The sequence below is a fragment of the Polyodon spathula genome, chromosome 4 (genome assembly GCF_017654505.1).
Source record: "Polyodon spathula isolate WHYD16114869_AA chromosome 4, ASM1765450v1, whole genome shotgun sequence".
In the NCBI taxonomy this organism is placed as follows: Eukaryota; Metazoa; Chordata; class Actinopteri; order Acipenseriformes; family Polyodontidae; genus Polyodon; species Polyodon spathula.
This window is the reverse complement of record NC_054537.1, coordinates 65,097,485-65,119,511: the sequence shown is the minus strand read 5'-3', so window position 1 is coordinate 65,119,511 and position 22,027 is coordinate 65,097,485. Positions and strand designations below refer to the sequence as shown.

General features: G+C 35.5%; 1 protein-coding gene across 5 annotated transcripts in view; it reads left to right on the top strand.

The window, feature by feature from the left end:
* LOC121314755 (septin-7) overlaps positions 1–22,027 on the top strand; it is a 54,685-nt gene that overhangs the window by 10,449 nt on the left and 22,209 nt on the right. For all 5 annotated transcript variants that reach the window (XM_041248399.1, XM_041248397.1, XM_041248394.1 and 2 more), the window contains exon 4: positions 13,384–13,490. In XM_041248399.1, the coding sequence (XP_041104333.1) occupies positions 13,384–13,490 (107 nt within the window). The remainder of the gene's footprint in view (positions 1–13,383; positions 13,491–22,027) is intronic.

Here is a 22,027-nt window from a genome sequence, read left to right as displayed (position 1 = left end):
GAGCCTGTATTTAAAAGTTTTAGACAGCAAAACAAACCAGATTATGCTTGCACGCATAGCGATCTCTATGGAAGGTCATCTGGGTCAAAAAAGCGCTATTGTGCTTTAGAGCGAGTCAGAATGTCATGGGACAGAAAAGAGGCAAGCACGTCATTCTGAAATGCCTCACTTAAACGCTGCCTAACCTGCTGGAAATGTTGTGTAGTGATTATTAGATAGATTTTATATATTATATAGTTTTTGTTGCGACATTGTTATGTGGAATGTAAGAAACGAGAACCATAACTGTTTTTTTCCCTCCTTCATTTTACAATGCCATTTCCACGTTTTTGTTTTATTTGAAGTGTTTAAAGTTCAGTTTCTCATTTTATTGTTTGTTTGTTTGTTTGTTTGTTTGTTCAGCTACAAAAACTCAGAAGTAAACCTCATGCTGTTACTTCATGAAAACGTGTATCTCCATTTTTTACTGTGAAAAAACGGCGATGGCAAGGATGAAAAAAAAAAAAAAGTAAAAAATAAATAACATGCGGTGTCAACTTTATGTACTATTTATTCCCGGAATAAAGAAAACAATGTTTAACTTGAACTGCTGTTTGGCAACCTTTTGTTTTGTAGTTAATTCACTGGGGTAAAGTAAGGCCTACACAACATATTCTTTACTCCTGGGATATTTTTCTACTTTAATGTGTTACATATTGTAATGTCTTGCTGTAAAATAAAGGGACATATACAGGGGTCACGCCCCCTTCCCCTGCTGCTATGCTGTTTCTGTATACATTCTGGCCAATATAATGGCTTTTATTACTTTTTGAAAAAGAACGAATATTTAAATTGAGCGAATATCCGAACATGAAAAGATTGATACATTTGAGTTTGAAATTCCACTTACACAGACAAGTGTCTAAGTGAAGATTGTAGCGAGAACTATGTAGAACTGAAAGTAATAAAATTGCTTAAAAGAAAGGAATGTGAACCAGGAACGGAATGGAAAAGTTATTTATCGTTTTTCCAAACCTAAAACGGATACAGACCTAATCTCATTGCAAACAATCAGTTTTCAAGAAGTACCTACATGGGCTGTAAGTGTGTGTGCACAATGGTTAAAGCCAGGAAATAAAAAATACAAAAGGTGAGGTTAAATATAGACTGTGTAATTAATGGAGGTTTACAAAGTACTGATTAAATTGCAGTTTTTGCTGAAAAGAAAAAGTACTGTGTAGTTCTTGTAGTTTTTCATTTCTCGTTTAAACAGCATCTGCCAAAATGCCAGGTTTTCCCAGAACACTGATCAGAAACTAATACAACTGTTCGTAATTTAACAAACAAGGCACGTATAAAAGGACAGGTTTAAAAGACAATACATACAATTATATATAGACCTGAATGCGGTAATTAATAATATACAATATATATTATATATATATATATATATATATATATGATATATATATATATATATATATATAATATATATATATCTATTATATATATTTTAAACGTATTAGCGTCTGCATAATGGTACAGTCGGGATACAGTTAAGTTTTGGTTTATTTGCGCTCCAAAACATGACCTAGGGTTTATTTTTGTTTTGTATTGTTTGTTAAGTGAAGCCTTGTTCTCGCAGGAAAAGGGACACCATGGGAAGTATACAGGTTTCTGTAAAAACAAATTGACTCCCCTCCCCCCAATCTGCACCCAGTTTATGTACACAGGAAACTGAGGGGCGGGTTGTTGGGCAGACTCGTTGCTTGGACAACATGGCTAGATTATGTGCAATTATCATGTAGGACATTAATCATGGCAACACAAAAGGGAGATTATATTAACTCTGATAAACAAAGTCACAGTCTGAAGACCTTTCATTTCCTTTTACTGTGTCAATTTTAAACATTATGTAGTTCTCGTTCTCGAAACCCAAAATCCAGGCTGAATTTCTTGGTTTGCTGCACGTATGCTGTTTGTGTAATGAACAAAATCAAATGTCATTTTAAAATGCCTTTTCATTTTAAGCATCCCACACAAAGGTAATGTTTTGGGTACTGGTAACATTTATGTGGCGAGCTAGTTTCTTGGACTACTTAATGTTATGTTAGGTGCGGTAGTCCAAGACTATTGCTGTTTAGGAACAATCGTTAAGGTTGTTATAGTAGCAAGTACTGTACAAAACCTGAAACAAGTGAAGAGTTCTAATTTAAATTGGCCATTTGGTTTGTGTGCTGGATTTTCTCATGCATACATATTATATAAACTGTTAACAGAGGTTTTTAATATTCAAGCAGTAAGTAGACTATAATTCCCCAAAAATTACCCAACTTCTCACATGCTAGATTTCCTTTTTTCAGTCTGCCTTGTTAAATCTGAAAGAAATTAAAATGGGCTAATGTTGATTTGTTAGCTTTGGTGCTTTCTTGGTAATGTTAAAATATTTACATATCGGATCTCTTTCTGATGCTCTTGGCAGAAGCCAAACCTTCAAAAATGATGAAAATGAAAGCTTGAATAGTTTTAAATATCTTTTGAAGCAATTATTCGTCACTTTAGCTCATAAATTCAGTATGTTCATGTTGCGCTTGAGAGGCTGGATAAGCCTGCTGAAAAACTTTGTTTTCAAATAAGGCAATAATGCAAGGCACTTATCCCAGTGTACCAGTTTGTAGTGTCCAGTTATACAGTACTGTATTGACTCCATCTGTGACTATTCTCCTACTCTCAGGTAACATTTACAACAATAAAAATCAGCAGAATTCCATTTGTTTTAGAAGAGAAACGTTAGTGAATGTAGTTTCAGTAAAGCGTTGCCAAAAAGCCTTTGGGCAAGAACATGACCATAATTCTAGGTCCTCAGTGTTGCTTTGGATCAAGTCTGGCTCTAAAAGTGGCATTAATTTCCAGCTTTTGTTTTCAAACGCTTTCTCTTCCTGTAGCGATTTCAGTTATGTCATCAGACAGAAATGCAGCCCAGGCCCCTAGACAAACAAAGTTGAGAACCAGCAAAGGGGAAGATTAAAAACTCTAGCTTGCTTCACTTTCATCTCAGATGAATAGTGATCATCTCACTGATTGACAGTAATGCAGTTTGCTGTTTTGTAGATTTTGCGTTGCTTCAGTTGAACTTGCAAGTTAAAGTTACATCTAAAGACATTTGCTGCTGTTCCCTTGGGAAGTTTACTTGTTTTGGTTTAGTCATGCATCACACTCTCACACAGTAAAACTACGGATTAATGCCCAATGACTCTGTGAGAATCTTTTTCAACACCCTGCCTATTAGCTCTTTCTGTCCTTGTCATCACCTTTATCGCTGTACTGTCATTATGTACAGTAACAACCTATGGCCTGGGAAACCCTTTAATAACCAGGTTACAGTACAGGTGCTGGAACCTGTCTTGCTTGTTTTTCACAGTGATGTCAGGAATCATCTTCTAGGTGAGGTTACCTTATACTTTGGTCCACCTACCTCTGATCAGTCTAATCCCCTTACTGCTGATCATTGGAGTACAAGGTAAATCCGACCTCTAAAGGGATGAAACACATTACCTTTTTAAAGAGTGCGCTGACATATTAGCCTCATTCTTAGCTGACTTTTTCTTTTTTTGATTTTTTTCCTTTTAACTAAGTCAAATTGTAAAAGATGTATTTTAAAAAAAAAAAAAGAGTAATTATTTTAATATAGAAAAAGGAGCATTATAATTTTAAATGTTAGAAATTTTGTGGCCAGATTTTAATATTCTGCTTTGCTGATGTTTAGTTTTGTGTGCACTTTTAGAGTTAAAACTGTCTTCACCACCAATGGAACTAGTTGCTTTGGTAAAGTATCTCATATGTGTTGGCTCAGTCCTAGTAATGTACACTCCCTGATACCATATGGCTTTGTCTAATATCTTGAAGTCGTCTTGCTTTGCCATCAGCTCATCCCAAACATAAAGCAGCTTGACTTGCGTTCCAACTAATTATTTTATTACTATATCATCTCAAAAAGCTCTGCAAATATCCATGATATTCTTTGAGTGCTGGATGCAGAAGCGGCTATCTCCTTTGTTTATGTCCGTGTTATCTCTGTGGTGCATGGGGCTATCAAATACACCATATATATATATACATATATATATATTTTTGTTTATTTTTCGGCTTAATTCGTCTCTTATCGATGTCACTTGGTCATTGAAAGGTTTTCTCAGCTTTTCCCAGAGTTAAAATGACTAGAGACTTGTTTTTTTACATCTTTTTGATGATAATGGACTGAAAAGGGAAAATTATAATGTCAGACCTGGTCCGACACAGGACCATAAAGGTTAAGGCTATGTTAGCACCGCCAAAATACACTCCGCCATGTAATGCTCTCCCCTGCTCATTAGCCATACATTTTAAGGTGTTAGAAAGCAGCTAATAGGAAAGAGCATTATGGCAGCAGTCATAGGGGCCAGGAAAATTCTGTGTATTTTGAAAAAATATTCACGAATGATAATAAAAAAAAAAAAAAAAAAATTTATGAAGTGTTACAAACCACCATTTTATCCAACATTTTCTATTTACATTATATTCTACTGATGTAAGTTGCCTAAAATGTGTTATCATTAATAGTTCAACAAGAACATCAATCAAAAACTATGGCTGAAACATTAATATTTAGCCTAGCTACTGAGTCAACTCTTTAAAAATGTACATTGTAACTTGATTCGCTATTGAAACAATCTTTAAAAATGTAACAAACTGGAAACAAGTCAATTTTTTTAAATGGTTGCAAAAAAAAAAAAAAAAGCTACTGTAGCGCTGCTTCTACTTGATAAAAGTATGAAAGCAACAGGGGAAGTGAAGAGTACAGTAATGTGAAATACTGTAAGGAAAATAAAATGCATATTTTCATGGCAGGCAGTCAGATACACAATTTCCATGAAATTCGTGATATCATGAATTTTTAGGGGCATTTCTTACGGCGGATAGTAAAGGCTCCTAACCTTCCTGAACAACCCAGGAACACAGGGAGAGTATTTAGGGTCTGTATTACTCTCTTTGATCTCACCAAGTATGAAATTATAGCTCGATACCAGCTATTTCATTGTGTACAATTGTTTGGGTTTGTTGTATAATAAGCTTGGTTCATTATATCCTTTTCATTATGTTTATGTTTATTTGGTTTTATCCATCGTATAATAATATAATGTAAAGCCAAGACACTTAGTCAGCACGGGTCATTCTTCAACTGAGGTAGTCCATTTGGAGGGGAGGCGCTATTTTTAAGATTAGTCTGTTAATCTTTGCTACCGGTAGCCCATTTTGAGGGTTTCGGAACACCGGCGCAGCGCATTTACAAATTTAAATGTAGCAGCTTACACTGTGCCTCATTCATTTTGTTCCAGTTAATTCATTCGGGATGGGGTTAAATTTGTGCCGTGGCAGAGCGCTACTTACCCTCCGCCAATTTAGCGCTTCGTCAGTCGATCTTGATACATGTCCCCAAATGTATGTTTTGAAGGGAATTGGTGTTCGGCGATTTTAGGACTACTTTCACAATTTTGAACTAAAAACATTTACTAATTTAGTGTCATAAAGTCGAATGAAACCTGAATAATATTGCGTTAACATACTGAATTACGTTCCGCTTTGTAGTTTTCAGTATACTTAATGAAAAACTGACATTTTGAATTCTATAACATGAAATACTGTACTACTACGTCTTCCAGTAGACTTTTGCAATGTCATTTTGTAGTTTCTTTGATTACATGACATTAAATAAAAGATCATACAGGTGTTTTGTTTTTTTCTTGCGTCTCAATCCTAAAATTTTAGGTGATGCAAAACTTAAAATGGATTAATAGCTGGCTGTTTTAATAATATGTATGGGCTTTGTGTAATTATTTGTTTGCAAGGTGTCATTTTAATATTTTCAGTATAATATCATTGTAAGTAGTTATACAAATATTTGGTTTCTATTAATGGTGATCAGACATTTTGTATCATTAAATTGAGTTGTAGTAGTTGATTGGTGCAAGTGTAGTGTTGCAACGTTCTATTATGTAAATTATGATTGTGTGGTCATTTGGGTCAGTGCACTAGACTGGCCATTTTGAAAAGAGCTTTGAAACATACTGTGTAAGTTTAAAAGATTGTCAGGATGTTAACAGTGAAATTACAGGTATCTTATTTAAACAGTTGGAGCAAAACATGGGGATGTATAACGCTGTATTTTTCAGAACCCCGCTACTTACTCATTAAACATGTGACAGGTGTTTAAGGAATGCAGTCCATTTAAATATTCCGCATGCATTAGGTCCATTCACACCGAGCGTGTTGCATGTCAGCTTACCCAAACGCTGTCTAAAATAGACTGTTCCCGTTTCTCTCTGGGTGTCCAGCATAAATTTACTTACTTAACCAGTGTATTTCTGAAAAATGCACATCAATGACACAATTGTTTTATTGATATTTTTATTCAAAATTTAAAGCTTTTTTTTTCTTTCCCTTAAAATAATAATGAAACATTCAGATTGTTGATGGCTGTTTCTGAGTAGGCTACTGGACTGCCCCTTTTAAATAAATAAATAAATAAGTAAACCAGAAAGTTGAAAGGTCACAGCTTATAGGCAGGCACCTAAAGTGTCAAAAAAATGGGTTTCAGAAAGAGGAGAGAGAAAAACAAGAAAACGGAGAAACCTCTCATTTATCTAGTTTGCAAAAAGACTTTAAGCCCAATCCTGAAGTATTTCTTTGAGCTATATTTTGTTTTGGAGAAATGTAGCATTTGTGTTTCAACAGGCTTGGGAAGTTGTAGGGGAGTCAATGTTAGATAAACGAGGTCCCCAGCATTGTGCACAAAAAGTTGCAAGTAATGAATCATTATTTTATAAAGGTTGCAACCCTACTAAAAAAAAAAAAATAGCAAGTACTGTATGAAGATCACAACTGGGGTTAAATAATTATAACAATAGTCATTGCTGTGAGATAGATGTCCTGGTGTTTTCAGGCCCATAACTTTCAACAGCAAAGAAGTACAGTATAAAAAGACTGTGCGACAAAGAGAACACCACTCGAAACTACATCATGTAAACTAAATACTTATATTACCATTTTTGTTTATTTTTTTGCAAAATAGTGTACACACTATGGAGCCCAGGACGGGACATGAGAGAAAGTATATATCTTTTGCGCATGTGTTACTTATTTCGAGTCCCTCCCCTGTAGTTATCATGAAATAGTACTGCTGTTACAGTACTTGGTGCTGAAAGATATAAAAATGTAATCCTGTACTTTTGTTAAGGAAATGTTGTTTTCAGTGCTTCAGATGGATTGATTTGGTGTGAAAGCAACTTGACAGCGTCAAAATATGCTGGTGCTGACGCTTTGGCACGACGTGCTTGGTGAGAAAAGACCATAACACTTTTCAAAAGTACAGCGTGGTTGCTTTGGACCTTAACAGCGAAGAGATAATGTATGAAAAAAACAATTTGGTTCAGATTTTAAAGTCAGTGTAATAAGTAATAAGCAAAGTTACAGTAATTGCCGACATCGATGTGTGTTAAAGTGCAGTAAACAGTTTTGTTTGTGTTGAGTGACACCCAGCAAGCGAGTAAGCCTGTCTGTTTCTGAAACTGGTGGTGAGAGCAACAAAGGCTTGCCATTTAACATTTAAAGGTAGAATGTCATTATTGTAAACATGAAGTTTACATACCAGTGTGTAAAAACATGCAGATAAGCAGTTTTATTCTACATTTCTATAGTTTTTACTTTACAGAAAAAAAACAGTATATTCAAGCTGCTGTATTAAAATAAACAAGTAAATAAATGTGCATGTCTACAAAAATGATGAATTCAGCAGTAATAAGTTATTTAATCCATGTTTGTAGGCTCTACTGCCAAAGTATAGGTACTGTCTTGCAGTTGTGTAGGGATACATTCAATAAAAATATGTTTATAGTTTAAAATCTTATTGTTTTTTGTTTCTTTTTACAAAATAAACAATAATTTTTATAAGCACAACAGAGTGTGTGTTAACACATATGGAATAACTTCTTGTAACAAGTGTGTCCAAGTGTAATCTAATTTGGGCAGATTGGTTCTGTAGCCTTCTAGCCCAGAACTTGAAGCTACTGCACTAACAAGTAACTATGATGTGATAGGTGTTACAGAAACTTGGTTGTCTGAGAGTGATTGGGACGAATATAATATTTGTGGGTATACACTATAGGAAAGACAAGCAGGACAGAAGAGGAGGAGAGGTCGCGCTATACTTAAGAAACAGTCTTGAAGCCCAGGTGTTAAACCTGGACAAAGAAAATAAAGCAGAATCAATATGGGTCAGAATAACTGACAAAAATTCAAAGGGCATAATAATAGGAGCATGCTATGGACCGCCAGATTTAGACGGTGAGCAAAATAATCTGTTATACATTAGAAATGCGTGTAGCAAAGGAGAAGCCATACTAATGGGGGATTTCAACTTCCCCCATATAAAATGGGAAAACCCATTTTGACCCAAAGAGGTCAGAGAACCACTAGCAAAGGTCATTCAAAATGATCTAGACAAGATTCAGAACTGGGCAGACACATGGCAAATGACATTTAATAGAGAAAAGTGTAAGGTACTGCACGCAGGAAATAAAAATGTACATTATAAATATCATATGGGAGATACTGAAATTGGAGAAGGAATCTATGAAAATGACTCAGAAATGTCTTCATCTAGACAATGTGGAGAAGCTATAAAAAAGGCCAACAAGATGCTCAGATACATTGTGAAAAGTGTTGAATTTAAATCAAGGGAAGTAATGTTAAAACTGTACAATCCATTAGTAAGACCTCATCTTGAATATTGTGTTCAGTTCTGGTCACCTCATTGTAAAAAAAAAAAAATATTGTTGCTCTAGAAAGAGTGCAAAGAAGAGCGACCAGAATTATTCCAGGTTTAAAAGGCATACCATATGGAAACAGGCTAAAATAATTGAATCTGTTCAGTCTTGAACAAAGAAGACTACGCGGCGACCTAATTCAAGCATTCAAAATTCTAAAAGGTATTGACAATGTCGACCCAAGGGACTTTTTCAACCTGAAAAAATAAACGAGGACCAGGGGTCACAAATGGAGATTAGACAAAGGGGCATTCAGAACAGAAAATAGGAGGCACTTTTTTACACAGAGAATCGTGAGGGTCTGGAATCAACTCCCCAGTAATGTTGTTGAAGCTGACACCCTATGATCCTTCAAGAAGCTGCTTTATGAGATTCTGGGATCAATAAGCTACTAACAACCAAACAAGCAAGATGGGCCGAATGGCCTCCTGTCGTTTGTAAACTTTCTTATGTTCTTAATCTGAGGCCACAACTCATGCAAAAGTAGGCCATAGTGGCAATGATCTGGCCATCTCCAAGCACCTGAAAGCCCATACCAAGTTTCGTCAACGTGAATGAGATATTGTGAATCAAGATATACTGTAGTTAAAACCAACATACAGGCATCTCTCCTGTATCCCTGTCACCGTGGAGAAGTATAAATGGGAATGCTAATGAGGTAGCAAAATTAATAAAGCTTATTAGTAACATTAAACATCTGATCAGAGGAGCAGTAAAATGTAATGGAAAATTGAGTTTCACTTCTCCCCTTATTGCTTTTTACACCTCTGCCAAAATGTATTTTTGCTAATATGTTTTGCCTCAGAATTCAATGGATGGGGGGGGGGGTCTTTCTAAACTGATCAGTAAGAGTGAAATGGTACAAAGGCTTAATCCAAAATAAATGTATTTTTGTTGATGTGTTAACTCCTTTGTAATGCAGCTCTATTTGTGCAATGTGAAGATCTCCCCAGCTAGTACATCAGAGAAAGTGTCTCTGTCAGCTTGGTACAGTATTATAATGGTGCCATTGTACTTGCAAGTGCCAGTGTGTCTAAATGTAAAAATTGCTGCTGTGAAAAACAAATCTGAGTTAAGTAAACATCTTTTTAGAAATAGAGCAACCAGTCAATTTTCTGATACAGACTGAGTATTTATTTCTGGGATGTCCTGATTTTTTTTTTTTAAGGAATTGTCATGTCATCTAGTGTTCAGTCTGGTAAGGGTGTTCTAATGTCAAAGTAGAATCAGTATATTTTGTTCAGCATGTATTGAATCTGAAATGGACAGCATCATTTTTCATAATCCATATTAATAGGAAAAGTGCACATGTATTGCTTTTTAATAAGCATACAAGTTGTGTGACAGCCAGTCAGTTACACTTGATTTTAATGTTAATATTCCTCCATTGATCTGCCAAGTAAGCAGCTTTTAGCAGTAGTTTGACCCTACCATGGAATTAAATTGTTTTAGGAGACCGTACTAAAAAGAATGTCCAAAAGAAATAACCTAAACGTTTTTTATGTTTTGGTAAAAGAAGCTGCAAAGGAGTTGGGAAAAAAAATGATTAAACTCTAGTTGCTTTACTATTCCTAAAAAAAAAAAAAAAAAAAAAAAAAAAGCTAAAGCTCAGGGCATTGATCCCTTAGGGAATGATCTGTCTAGTTCTGTAAGGGAAGTGCCAACTGTTGCCTAAAAAGAAAAGTTAGCTGAGCCCTGATCTCAGTTGTCCTGTGCACAGCAGGTATGTCGTTAGGAGTTAGAGATGTTGTAGTGATGCAGGTTTCTGACATTATTTTTCAATAGTGTTCAAGTAAGAACATAAATACTGTTTTTCAGAATCAAATGTGATCATTATATATATATAAAGGTAAAAATAAGTATATTGAACTTTTTTGTCTGATAAAATACTGATTCATCTCTTTCACCACAAAGAATCCCTGCCCATATTTGTCGTGCAGGTCATTAGCAACTAAGTTGCAAAACAGTGTTGCACATAGAGAGCATTAAGTTTTACGTTATTTACTTTTTATGAACTACTAAATGTTTTGCATTGTGGTGCCTTTGATCATTCCACAGCTCTGGTGTATGTTGATTTATCTTTAACCTACATCTACCTATGGTACAGTAACAAAGCATTTAAAGAATGTTTTACTGTTGTCAGTCCCTTTGTGCTGTTATTGATTGGATGATAAACTAAATGCTCTTGCGCACTGTAATGCTTGCTATTTCTTAATTTGAAATGTTTTCATTTCAGGATGTAATTTGTTTTACTGCATTCCATGAATGTTTACAAGAATGCATGGAATGCTGGTGCATGAGAACTTAAGTTGACCCCTCCCCCTTTTACATGAAGTGGCATCAGAATTTTTGAGAAATGGTTTTGCAATCTGGAAACCTCAGTAGTAGCTAGCAAAATGCAGTTTAACAATAGATACCAGTGATAGCAGTTAATAGGTCACAGAAAGGTTGCTGTATACAGTAGAGTAGTCCAAAGCTGTGGATGCTTAAGAACGTGGATGAGATTAATTTAGTTGAGGAAAAAAACTGTCATAACTTTTGTCATTTAATTTTTGTTTCTTGTTAGTTTTATAAATTCCAATCGTGCTGAATTTAGAAATACTAAGAAAAAAAATCAATGACTTTTTTTTTGCGACTTACAAGTGTTACTGGGCAATAAAGGTTAAAATACAAAACAGTATTTGAATACAGTAAGTGCAAATTATATTACTAAAATACAGTACAAGATGAGATTGCAGCAAGTTAAGATTAAAACAATGTACTGTATATAATTACATAATAATAGATCTACAAGTGCAGTCTAAACTGAAATTCTCTGGTAACTCGTTCCACCTCAGAGGGGCAAGACAAGAGCAGGAGCGGGCACGGCAGGATGGAGAGTAAAGGGAAGGCATGACCAGTCGGCCAGTAGAGGAGGAGTAGAGAGGGCGAGAGGGGGCAAAGGGAGACCAGAGGGATTGGAGATAGAAGGCAGTGTGGTGAAGAGAGCAGTGGGCAAGAACCAGGGTCTTGAATTGAATGCAAGCAGATATAGGTAGCCAGTGGAATGTGTGAAGCAGAGTGGTAGCTTGAGAGTAGCGAGGTTGGGAGAATACAAGATGAGCAGCAGCATTTTGAATGAGCTGAAGGATGTATTATGTAGCTGTTGCTAAGGAAGAAGTGACAAGTGCGTGTCAGGGAGGAGTGAACAGCAACACCTAGGTTTTTAGCAGATGGAGAAAGAGTGATAGTCAAGGGAGACTGAGATGGTGAGAATGTAGAGATCAGATTTTGAGAGGTTGACTTTGAGGTGATGCGTCCAGTTTGAGATTTGCTGAGAGACATCCTGAGATGTGAGAGTCAAGAGAGGACGAACTGGGCATCATCAGCATAAAAGTGGTAGAAGCCAAAAGAGGAGATTTGAGTGTTTAGCAAGTGGATGTAGAGTGAGAATAGGAGGGGTCCTAGGACAGGTCCTTAAGGTATACCTGTGTATTAAATTATTGTATCTACAATATGTGATTGGGCTAAATTAATAAAGTTTCTACAGAAACTTGCGTTTGCATAAAATGACTTATTTCTCACATGGTGCACTCTTGATAACACTTTAATTTAGTATGCTGCTGATTTCTTCACATATTGGATCTCTTTTGTTCAGTTATATAAAACCCATTTAAAATATCCTGAAGCTAAGATTTATAAATTGTATTTAGGTTTGCTGTTTTAAATGTATTAGGAAAGACTGCGTTCATTATTTCAAGTACCGATTTAATTTCACATCTCACTGTTATGATAAATAGTTCATTCTTCAGAGTACAACTCCCCTAGTGGACACCAGAATGGTGTGATCAAGCATTAATTTAATATACTTTCTTTATAATCACCAGTGGTGGTAAAAAGTAGTGTTGAATTGTACTTGTACTTACCCGCTAGACGATGGAGCATGACATGCATCATCTGCAAAATGCAGTTTAAACTAATAACACAATGTCCTTGTTGGAGAAAAAAGAGCTTTTACAGATGATAGTCTGATAGGTAAGCGATACATTAAACATATATATATATATAATATATATATACACACACAGCATCACGCACTGTCCCTTCAATTTATGAATTCACCTTGTCAGCCCATAAAGTTAACAATTCCTAAACTTATTCTAGACTCCTCCAGTTACTACCTTGTTCTTGATCAGTTATTGTACTTGAAAAAAATGAAAGTGTAACACTGACGACAAAAATACCCAACACATCCGGTATACAGTTATATGGGATGTTGACTTTCAGTCCATGCCAACTATAGCACTTCAGTGCCGGCATAGTCTTTCACGCAGGAGTTAAGACCACCTCACTAGGTGGTTCAGAGACGGCATAAAATATGATGGTATAGGCAATTCACACAGACCAAAATGCCACACTGGCTCTGACCAGTCATAACTCGTCTGTTTGAAAGGGGCATTATTTATACCAGGGTGTATATTATACTTTTTATATATTTTACTCCTCATAAGCTTGAAAAAATGTGAATAAAATGTGTTAACTAATTTGTTTGTTTGTTTTTAAGGTGAATCTGGGCTTGGAAAGTCAACATTGATCAACTCTTTGTTTCTGACGGACTTGTACTCGCCAGAATATCCTGGTCCTTCACACAGAATAAAAAAGACTGTACAGGTAAATATGCCTCATCTTAAAGCTGCAATAAATGTCACAAAGAGCACCAAGGCAGTATGCGTTGATCTTGTTAGTTCATCTATACCTGTTTTCTGTGCTCTCATTGTTTGTTAGGCTTGTTGCCTTTTGAAACTGGAGATAGTCAGCACAATTTTTCTATCACATATTTGGTCTCCGTAACCTTTTTAGTTTTTTATTTTTTTAATTTTTTTTAAATATGTCGGCTGACATTTTTTTATTGCAGGATGGAAATATGAAGTCTATTGAACAGCTGCAAATGTTCCTATTTGTAGCATGTTTCTTTATAACAATCTGTACAGTTGATAGGACATTTTAGATTTAGACAGGCTGCATAACAAACTCTCAGTTGTCCATTAGCAGACTTTTGTAGACTAGCCCTCAAATCTCAAGTCAGAGTCATCAGGGTCGAAGTCGCTATCATTCGAGTCAGAGTCACGAGTCCTTGAAACAAATTCAATTCAATTTTCGTTCAACTCGTCGTAGTAGTTGGGGAACAGTTTACCTAACGAACGTTGTCTGATATACCTCAGGAAAAAGGCAAAGAAATAAAAAAAAAATACAAAATTATTTTCAATTTTACTTTTTCAAGCTAGGTTATTCTGTGTGTATGCCTTTTTCATCTTGTCTGTCACCATCTTCTTTTCTTTTGGAATTGGAATACCGTTTGAATGTACCTGAAGTTTATAGATAAGCTTTAAGTTCAAGTTTCACTTTGATAGAAGCCATAATGTAGTGTTAGAAAGTAGTACTTCATCAGTATGTGGTATGCATACCACAGCTTGACTCGTGTAATGGCAGAAAGTGGTACGATGACAGGTTGCATGTTGTGCGCCGTCATATTTTGACATGCGCAATCAATTGCGATATGATGGGTGTTTTCCTGTTGTCTATGGAGATACATTTACCATTAATTATACATTATTTTTTGCAAACTTAAACTGGCAACGGACAATTAATTTCTCGAAAAAGAAAAAACAATTCACAAGAAGTCCACAGCAAAGTTGCAGAAGAAAAAAAAAAAAAAAAAAAAAAAATGTACAAGACCCAGTGTATTGCATATGATAAATATTCTACTATTTTCTTAATGGTGGAAAAATATGATAAATTGCATTAAAAACAACATAAAAGAATGGAAAATAAGATAAATTCAATAAAAAAAAAAATAAATGTAAAAGACCAAAAACTACTTGACGTACCATATTTGAATGGGTGCTTCCCTGCTTTCTTAGCAGAAGTCGTTTAGGCATGCGCAAGCAAGCACAGTGTGCCAAGTACCACTACACAGGTAAGAAATTAAAGTTACTTTCACCTCTGACTAGCATCTGCTTTGACTTCAATTCGGGTACAATCTGCCAGTCTGACTTGGACTTTGCCAGATCTGTATATATACTTTGTTGTTAAATAGTAAATGTTGTATTATTTTGCAAAACAGAAACGTTATGTTTCACTTTCTTTGCATTTGCACTTTTATTAAGTCTGTAATACAGTTAGGCTCGGCAGAATTCGATTTATATTTAAGAATTTCGACGGATAGTATCAATTATTATTTTTAAGCGTTTTAGATTTTTATTGATTTATATTTTAAGGATTGCGCGAAGTCAGGGGTGTGGTAGCAGACAATATATTAATGGTATACTGTTTAAAGCTTTATAAAATCGCATCCAAATCTAAAAAGTAAATATACATAAATCAGTAAATCATACCTGCTTTAAATTATTAGTACAAAAAAAGAGTGAAAAATGTAAAAATTAGTTAAAATAAATAAATAAATAAATAAAATAACTTTTATTGGTCTTTTATTAGTTACTGGAATACATATTTATTTGCTAGATCCAGTAAAGCCTACAAAATGTTGAGAAAGTCTTTCTTCAGAGAGGCACGTGCAACGTTTGTCTTGAGCTTTTCTGAACAAACTAAATGATCTTTCCAGAGGCACTGTGAGTGCACGCAGTGCCACACTGGACACGACAGGCAGACACTCAGTTTCACTTTTCCAGTATTCAAGTGCTGTTATGTTATCATCACAGGGCTGAACGTATACTATTCATTATGGGTGACTTCAATTTACCTTCCCTACCAACGTCTTCCATGGTGGCTGAATTTAACTGTTTATTCTCATATTTTGATTCACGCAGTTTGTTTCTATACCCACTCATATTAAGGGAAATATTCTAGATTTGGTTTTTGCCTGCAGTCTGACTAGTTCTGATTTTTCTGTCTCTGACTGTATCTTTCTGATAATTTTTTGTTACTTTTTTTACTTTTTTATGTCAGTTTCTAGTTGAGTCAGCTGCCCTACCTATCTCCTACCTCTCTTGGAGGTGATTTGGATACGGCAGTTTCATCAGCTTTTCAAAATGTAATGCAGTCTCAAAACATGAAATTCTGCTAGTTCTGATCTAGACTGGTGTGTAAATGCTTATAATCACGCTTTCTCAAATAATTGATGACCTGGCTTCGATTTAAGACCTGTAAAGCTGTAGCTCCAAAAAATTCACTTTGGTTCACAGATGAGTTAAGGGCTGTGAAATCTCACGCATAAATTGGAAAAAGCTTGGAAGAAATACTACTTTGTGATCCATGAGCAGATCTGGCGCAAGCATCTAAAGGAATACAGAAAGGCCTTAAGGGCTGAGAAAATTTGATTTTTTTCCCCAATATCATCAAGGAAAATCAAGGGAACTCCAGAGTCCTTTTTTCCACCATTTAGTAAATTGTTGTCACCCCCTGCAAATTCTACTCTACGTTCCTTTTCTGATGCCCATTGCCAGGAGTTTATGGGTTTCTTTGTATCAAAAATATTAACTATCTGTGATGCTGCTGCTGTTTCTGCTCCTAGTGGTGACATCTGTCCCCAGTTACCTTCTCTGAGAACAACAACATCAAATTTCAAAAACTTTTTTTACCTTTTAACATCTTGTATGCTTGCCAATGTGTTTGCATCTGTGAAGGCTACTTGGACCCTTTTGAAAATTAAATTTGACAAAATTGCTTTTATTTTATTACATATTATTAATTTAATATCGGGTATTATTGCACCATTACTCTACTCAAATCTTCCATTTCTAAGTGGAGCGGGTGGTTGCTTCGCAGCTGCAGGCACATTTGGCTACAAATACCCTTTATGAAAAGTTTCAATCAGTGTAGCTCTTTTCATAGGACTGACATTGCTCTTGTCTGTGTTTTTAAATGATCTTGAGTTAAACGTTTGTAATCTGATTTGTTGCCTGATGTTTTTCTGTCTGTTTCTATTGTAGTGGATTTATTCGATTTAAGTTTGTGAATTAAAAAAAATAAGCTCAATGGAAACAGGTGTAGTTCGCAAAAATGTTTACCGTTATGCAAACTTTAAAAACGCTAGACCTTAGCGTTTTGTGAAAGTCGACAGTTTGAGAAAATGCAAATTTAAGGTGCCTTAATGCGCATAAACTTAAATGGAATCAGGTTTATTCACATAAAACAAACAAATTCCCCATAGTGCACTGTGCTTACTAAGGAAGATACTTTTTCTTGGCAAAAGGGGAAGAATGGCATGTAACAACAGGTACAATTGTGAAATGTTAAACTCTAGAGAACACACAGGCAATAGCTTTAATACTGCAACTCGAGTTTGCACATAAAGGAAATAATGTAGCCATGAACACAAACAAGATCTTGCTTTTGCAAATAAATTCCTTGTTTATTATCACACATTTTATTAATATAAAAATATCTGGCTGAAATAAGTTTTAAAATGTTTTGGAAGCTAGAAAGCTTCAGGTAACCAAGAAATAACAGTGGTTGAAATGTATGTTTTGAAAGTTTTTATTATTACACCAATACACCAGTAATGTTAAGCCTTAATTAAATATTATTTTAAATTGAATTATTAATATTAATCCTGTGAGAACAACAAAATATTAAATATTTCAAAGATTAATACAAATTAAAATACTGTAATAAATGCACTTTAATCAGAATTCTGCATTTATTTTAAATGTATCTGGACTTCCAATGATAAATGTCAATTTAATGTGTTTTTTCAAAAATATTTAAATTAATTTCTTGAATACAGTACAAATATAAAAGAAAACCCTTAAGAAATAGCAATAGAAATCTATAATAAATAGCTTTACAGGAAACACATTCTTTCTGCAAAAAAAAAAAACTTCAGATACTTAAATATTTAATATATAGCCTGTCCACTGTTTACAAATGACTGACTTTACTTGTGTGTGTGTGTGTGTGTGTGTGTTTATATATATATATATATATATATATATATATATATATATATATATATATATATATATATATATATATATATATATAATATGAATCATTTACACCAGATTGATAAAGAAACATTAAAATGAAAGCAGTACATTAAAAGTGGTAAAAAGTAAAAAATAAAAACATATAGCTATCTATTTATATGAAATAAAAATGCTCTCACAAAAGGAGACAAATATATAGCATTTGAATACAAAAGCTAGTAACTTTTAGTAAAATTAGCCATAGCAGTGAGTTTTTACAGACACTGCTTGCTTCCTCATTCCTCTGTCTCCGCCTCCTCTGCACTCCCATTGGCCAGAATCACAGCTGTCTCAACTCCCGTTGGCCAGGCAGCGTTTCAGCAGCCTGTTCTGAAGCCTTTAGTACAGTGTCAGTATTCCCTGCTTGCTTGCAATGGAATACAGAAAAAAACATTGTTTCCTCTACTCCCGCTTAAATTCCGGAAATGTCTGGCAAGGTCATTGCACAATGGGATATGTCTTATATCAAGTTGAGTTTGCGTTCAGACAACCAATACCTTTTCTTTCATGATTTACTGTTCAATAAATGTGGCATATTAGCTACTCATTTCAAGATTGTATCTGTTGTACAGTATTGCGATGCATCGATACACAATGAATCGTTTCACCCCTAATAGTAGTGCAAGGATAGTGCATCATGGTGCTTAAGTCAGGTGAGTCCAGTGCATAGTATGAGGGGTAGATCAAGAGATCTACAAATGCAGCCTAAACAGGTGGGCCTTGAGGAGACGGTGGAAGGCAGTGAGAGATGGAGCAGTCCTAAAGTTCTCCTCTAGGTGGTTCCACCACAGAGGGGTTAAGAAAGAAAAGAGAGACTGTTCGTTTTTTTCCCCTTATTTACTGTAAGTTGATAGACAGATCCACCTTATTGTGCTTATTCTTTTCAGCTTTAGATTGCTGTCAGAAACCCAATTTTAGATCATGTATCATTACAAGTAACTGTCCAAACTGATTGCATTACGTCAGATTAATGAATTCATGCTAGAGAAAATTGGAGAATATACCAGGAAGTGGTTTTTTTGTTTTTTTACAAAACCTTTGAAGTTTTGTGGAGAAAGTGGAACAAGTTCAGCATAAAAGCCGTTTGCTTGTTTGTGTGTTTTGAAGGCTTCCTCTTATCTTAAAATGTTTATTGTAAATTATTTAACATGCTTTTTTACAACTGAAAAATTAAAAACAAGCACACAAATCATTTACTTTTAAATATTATTTAAATGTCATCTGTAGAATAATGCGTTTTCTTTAAACAGTCAATGTAAATTGCCTGCTAAAGCACGTCTCTTTGTTTCCACTATTGCGAGTGTGTTTCTGCAGATGGGGATATAGTGTAGGTGTGAGTGTGTTCTTATTTCACACATTAGGAGTTTAAAGAACTGCTTATGCAGTGGTGATGAAACTTGGTCAGAACATTAAGTTATTAACAGTATAAGAATGTGTCTGTATGAATGTCATACTTTAATTCTTACAGTACATATACACATAGGTCATCTACTTTATCAGGTTGCTGATCACTAATTGCCATGGCGGGCATGTCTAATAGTTTTATGCCGATAGGCACAGAAGTGTTTGGATTTTTCAACATATTTTTTAAACATGTTTTGAAATGAAACTTTTTTAATTTTGAGCTCTGGAACAATCTTTTAAATCTTCCTCGTAAACCCCTATACTTTGGTACTTGGTATGCATTATCGTGTTATGAAAAGGCTACTTCTTTTTGTTAGTAATTCCTGTCATTCTTGCATGCTGTCTTTGGCCTGCATATTTGTAGCACTGCTGTATCTTTGAAAAAACCAACACTTTTAATATAGTCTACAAAGCATTAGGATGGGGGGACCTTTCTAAGAGCAGTAGAATGAAGAAGGGATTGAAATGTAAGGAATTGCACTGACTTTTCCACCCTTCCCATGAACTGCTTTTTAAAGACATGAAGGATCCAGTTGGCCTTGCTGATTTAACATCCATTTACTGTTCAGGATTTTTTGGGATATTGCCAGTTTCAGTTGCTTCAAGCCTAATGTCTGGAGCCTTTGTATGGAGCCTTTGAAACCAAGAGTTCGTTTACTGACAACACACTTTAAATAACAGTAAAGCCCCCCCCTGGGGGGGGGACTGGGGGGGGACTGAGTTAACTAAGTCACTTTTACGACATTTGAATTAAGACAGTAAACCGTTTATTTTTGTCAACTTGGCGACTTCTTAGAATATCGTGTAGGTCCTGAAGAACCTTTATAGCCACATCCAGGACTGGGTGGTGGATAATGGTGATCCTCGATAAAACATAGGTGCCGCACATTCTGTATTCACTGTTAGGACAAACAGGTGTTGTTCCTTTTGTGATTATTGTCATTGTACACAGAAGTTTGGACTAATGTCGGTTTTAATTGTACTGATAATGATAATGTTGGGCTACTTACTGTAGTTTCTTGTAAAGGGCTTAAGTGCAAATTATGGAAGATTGATTTACAGCATACACATGACCGGATTCCCTAATTCTGTATTTAGAGACAAACCAGTAACCCTTTGACCGCAGCAAGGGGTGCAAATGCACCCCGCATGTTTAAAATGAACATATCTCATAACTGCCTTCAGAGGGTTCCAAAAATGTATTATTTTGTCACATTTCACAATCACAGCTGGTTAACAGTTGCGGAAGAGCTGGGGGAACGTGTAGAAAAAGAAAAATCGCCTATAATACATTAGGGTCCAGCACTATGTTTTAATAATTGCATTCTTTACAGTACTTTGCGTCTTACCTCCTATAGTACATTATTATAAAAATAGATTCCTGTGAAAAACCACAGGAAATTCAAAGTAAGTCTGTGTTTACACTGGGTCCGTTGAGAGGGTTTGGTCTGCACGTGGTACATTTGGTGTGATGTGTGGAAAACAAAGTCTGGTCTCAGTCAGTTTGGCAAACGCATAGAGTCTGGTTCTCTGAAAATAAACCTCCAATTTAAACAACTGCTGGACTCGGTCCTTTTGCACACTTGGTAACCTCACTCGGAAGTAAACATTTTGCACATACTTTAGTTCAGATTCTGAGGAAAGAAGTACCGTGTTCCTTCATATTTAAATTTTGAGTACAGTATAGTGATGCATGTATTCAAATTGCCAACAAAAGACGTGACTACCCGAGTATATAAACAGCAACGTGACTGACTTCCAAGAAATGACAACAAAGGTGTCTGCCCGAATACAGAAGCAGCAACGTGACACTACTGAGAAAAAACAAATCAAGCTTTCTGAGAAATTCCAAGAGAAACGTTTGCAATTTCGTCATTTTCATTTTTCATCGTTTTTCAGATCGGAAATGCTGGTCAGACCCCCGTATTTTTCGACATGCCAAGCAGTGTTCAATGCTGTTGTGGTTGCTGGGTTATATATTGTCTGATGCTGTGTGTGTACGACATCGAAGCCATCTAAAGTATAATAAAGTATGCAGCGCAATAAACAAGCTCCATGGTTAATCTACAGCTACACTGTTTCGTGTAAGTTTTGTACGATACAACAGCGAAATTCTGTTGTGTCTTTTGTAAATGCATATTTTTTTGGTGTTTTATTGTTTCCTCAAATTGGGGTTGAAAAATTTAGGCAGCATCTTAAATTCAAAGGAATACGGTACAGCAAAAAGCAAAACGAAACTACATTAAGGTTACCAGACATCGTCCTGGCTTTGCTGTTGTATAATAAAACTGTACCGGTGTGCCCAGTAAGTTAATAGCAGAGTAATTTTATTAGGTTGTGTTAGCGCAATTCAAAAATAAAATACAGTAATCCGTTGCATATCCGGACATGTGATGGGCGCCCTAACAGTTTATGATCAGTCTCTTCAGCAATGTAAGTTAGTTTATTACTGAACAGAGAAGATTCGTTCAGAGATCGTAGATCCCACCAAAGTTTTCATACCCTGTGTTGTATGTGCTCCGTGCGCTGCCATTACTGGTAGTGTCACGTGAGCTGTTCATTGTGTTGATATGTAAATAAATCCTGTTCGCCTGCATGGCATATCAACTTCAACCTCCGTCTCGATCTCCTGTCTGTCACTCCAAGACTGAATGCACGCACCCACATGGCAGACTGCTACTCTGTATTAATACTCTGTGTCTTTCTAAACAAGGGGTTTAGGGGAGCTGAATCTCAAAACAATAATTGTGTGAATACAGTAATTGTTACAGCTATGTGTAATGGTATTTAAAACAGGATTCATTCATCCGCCTTTTT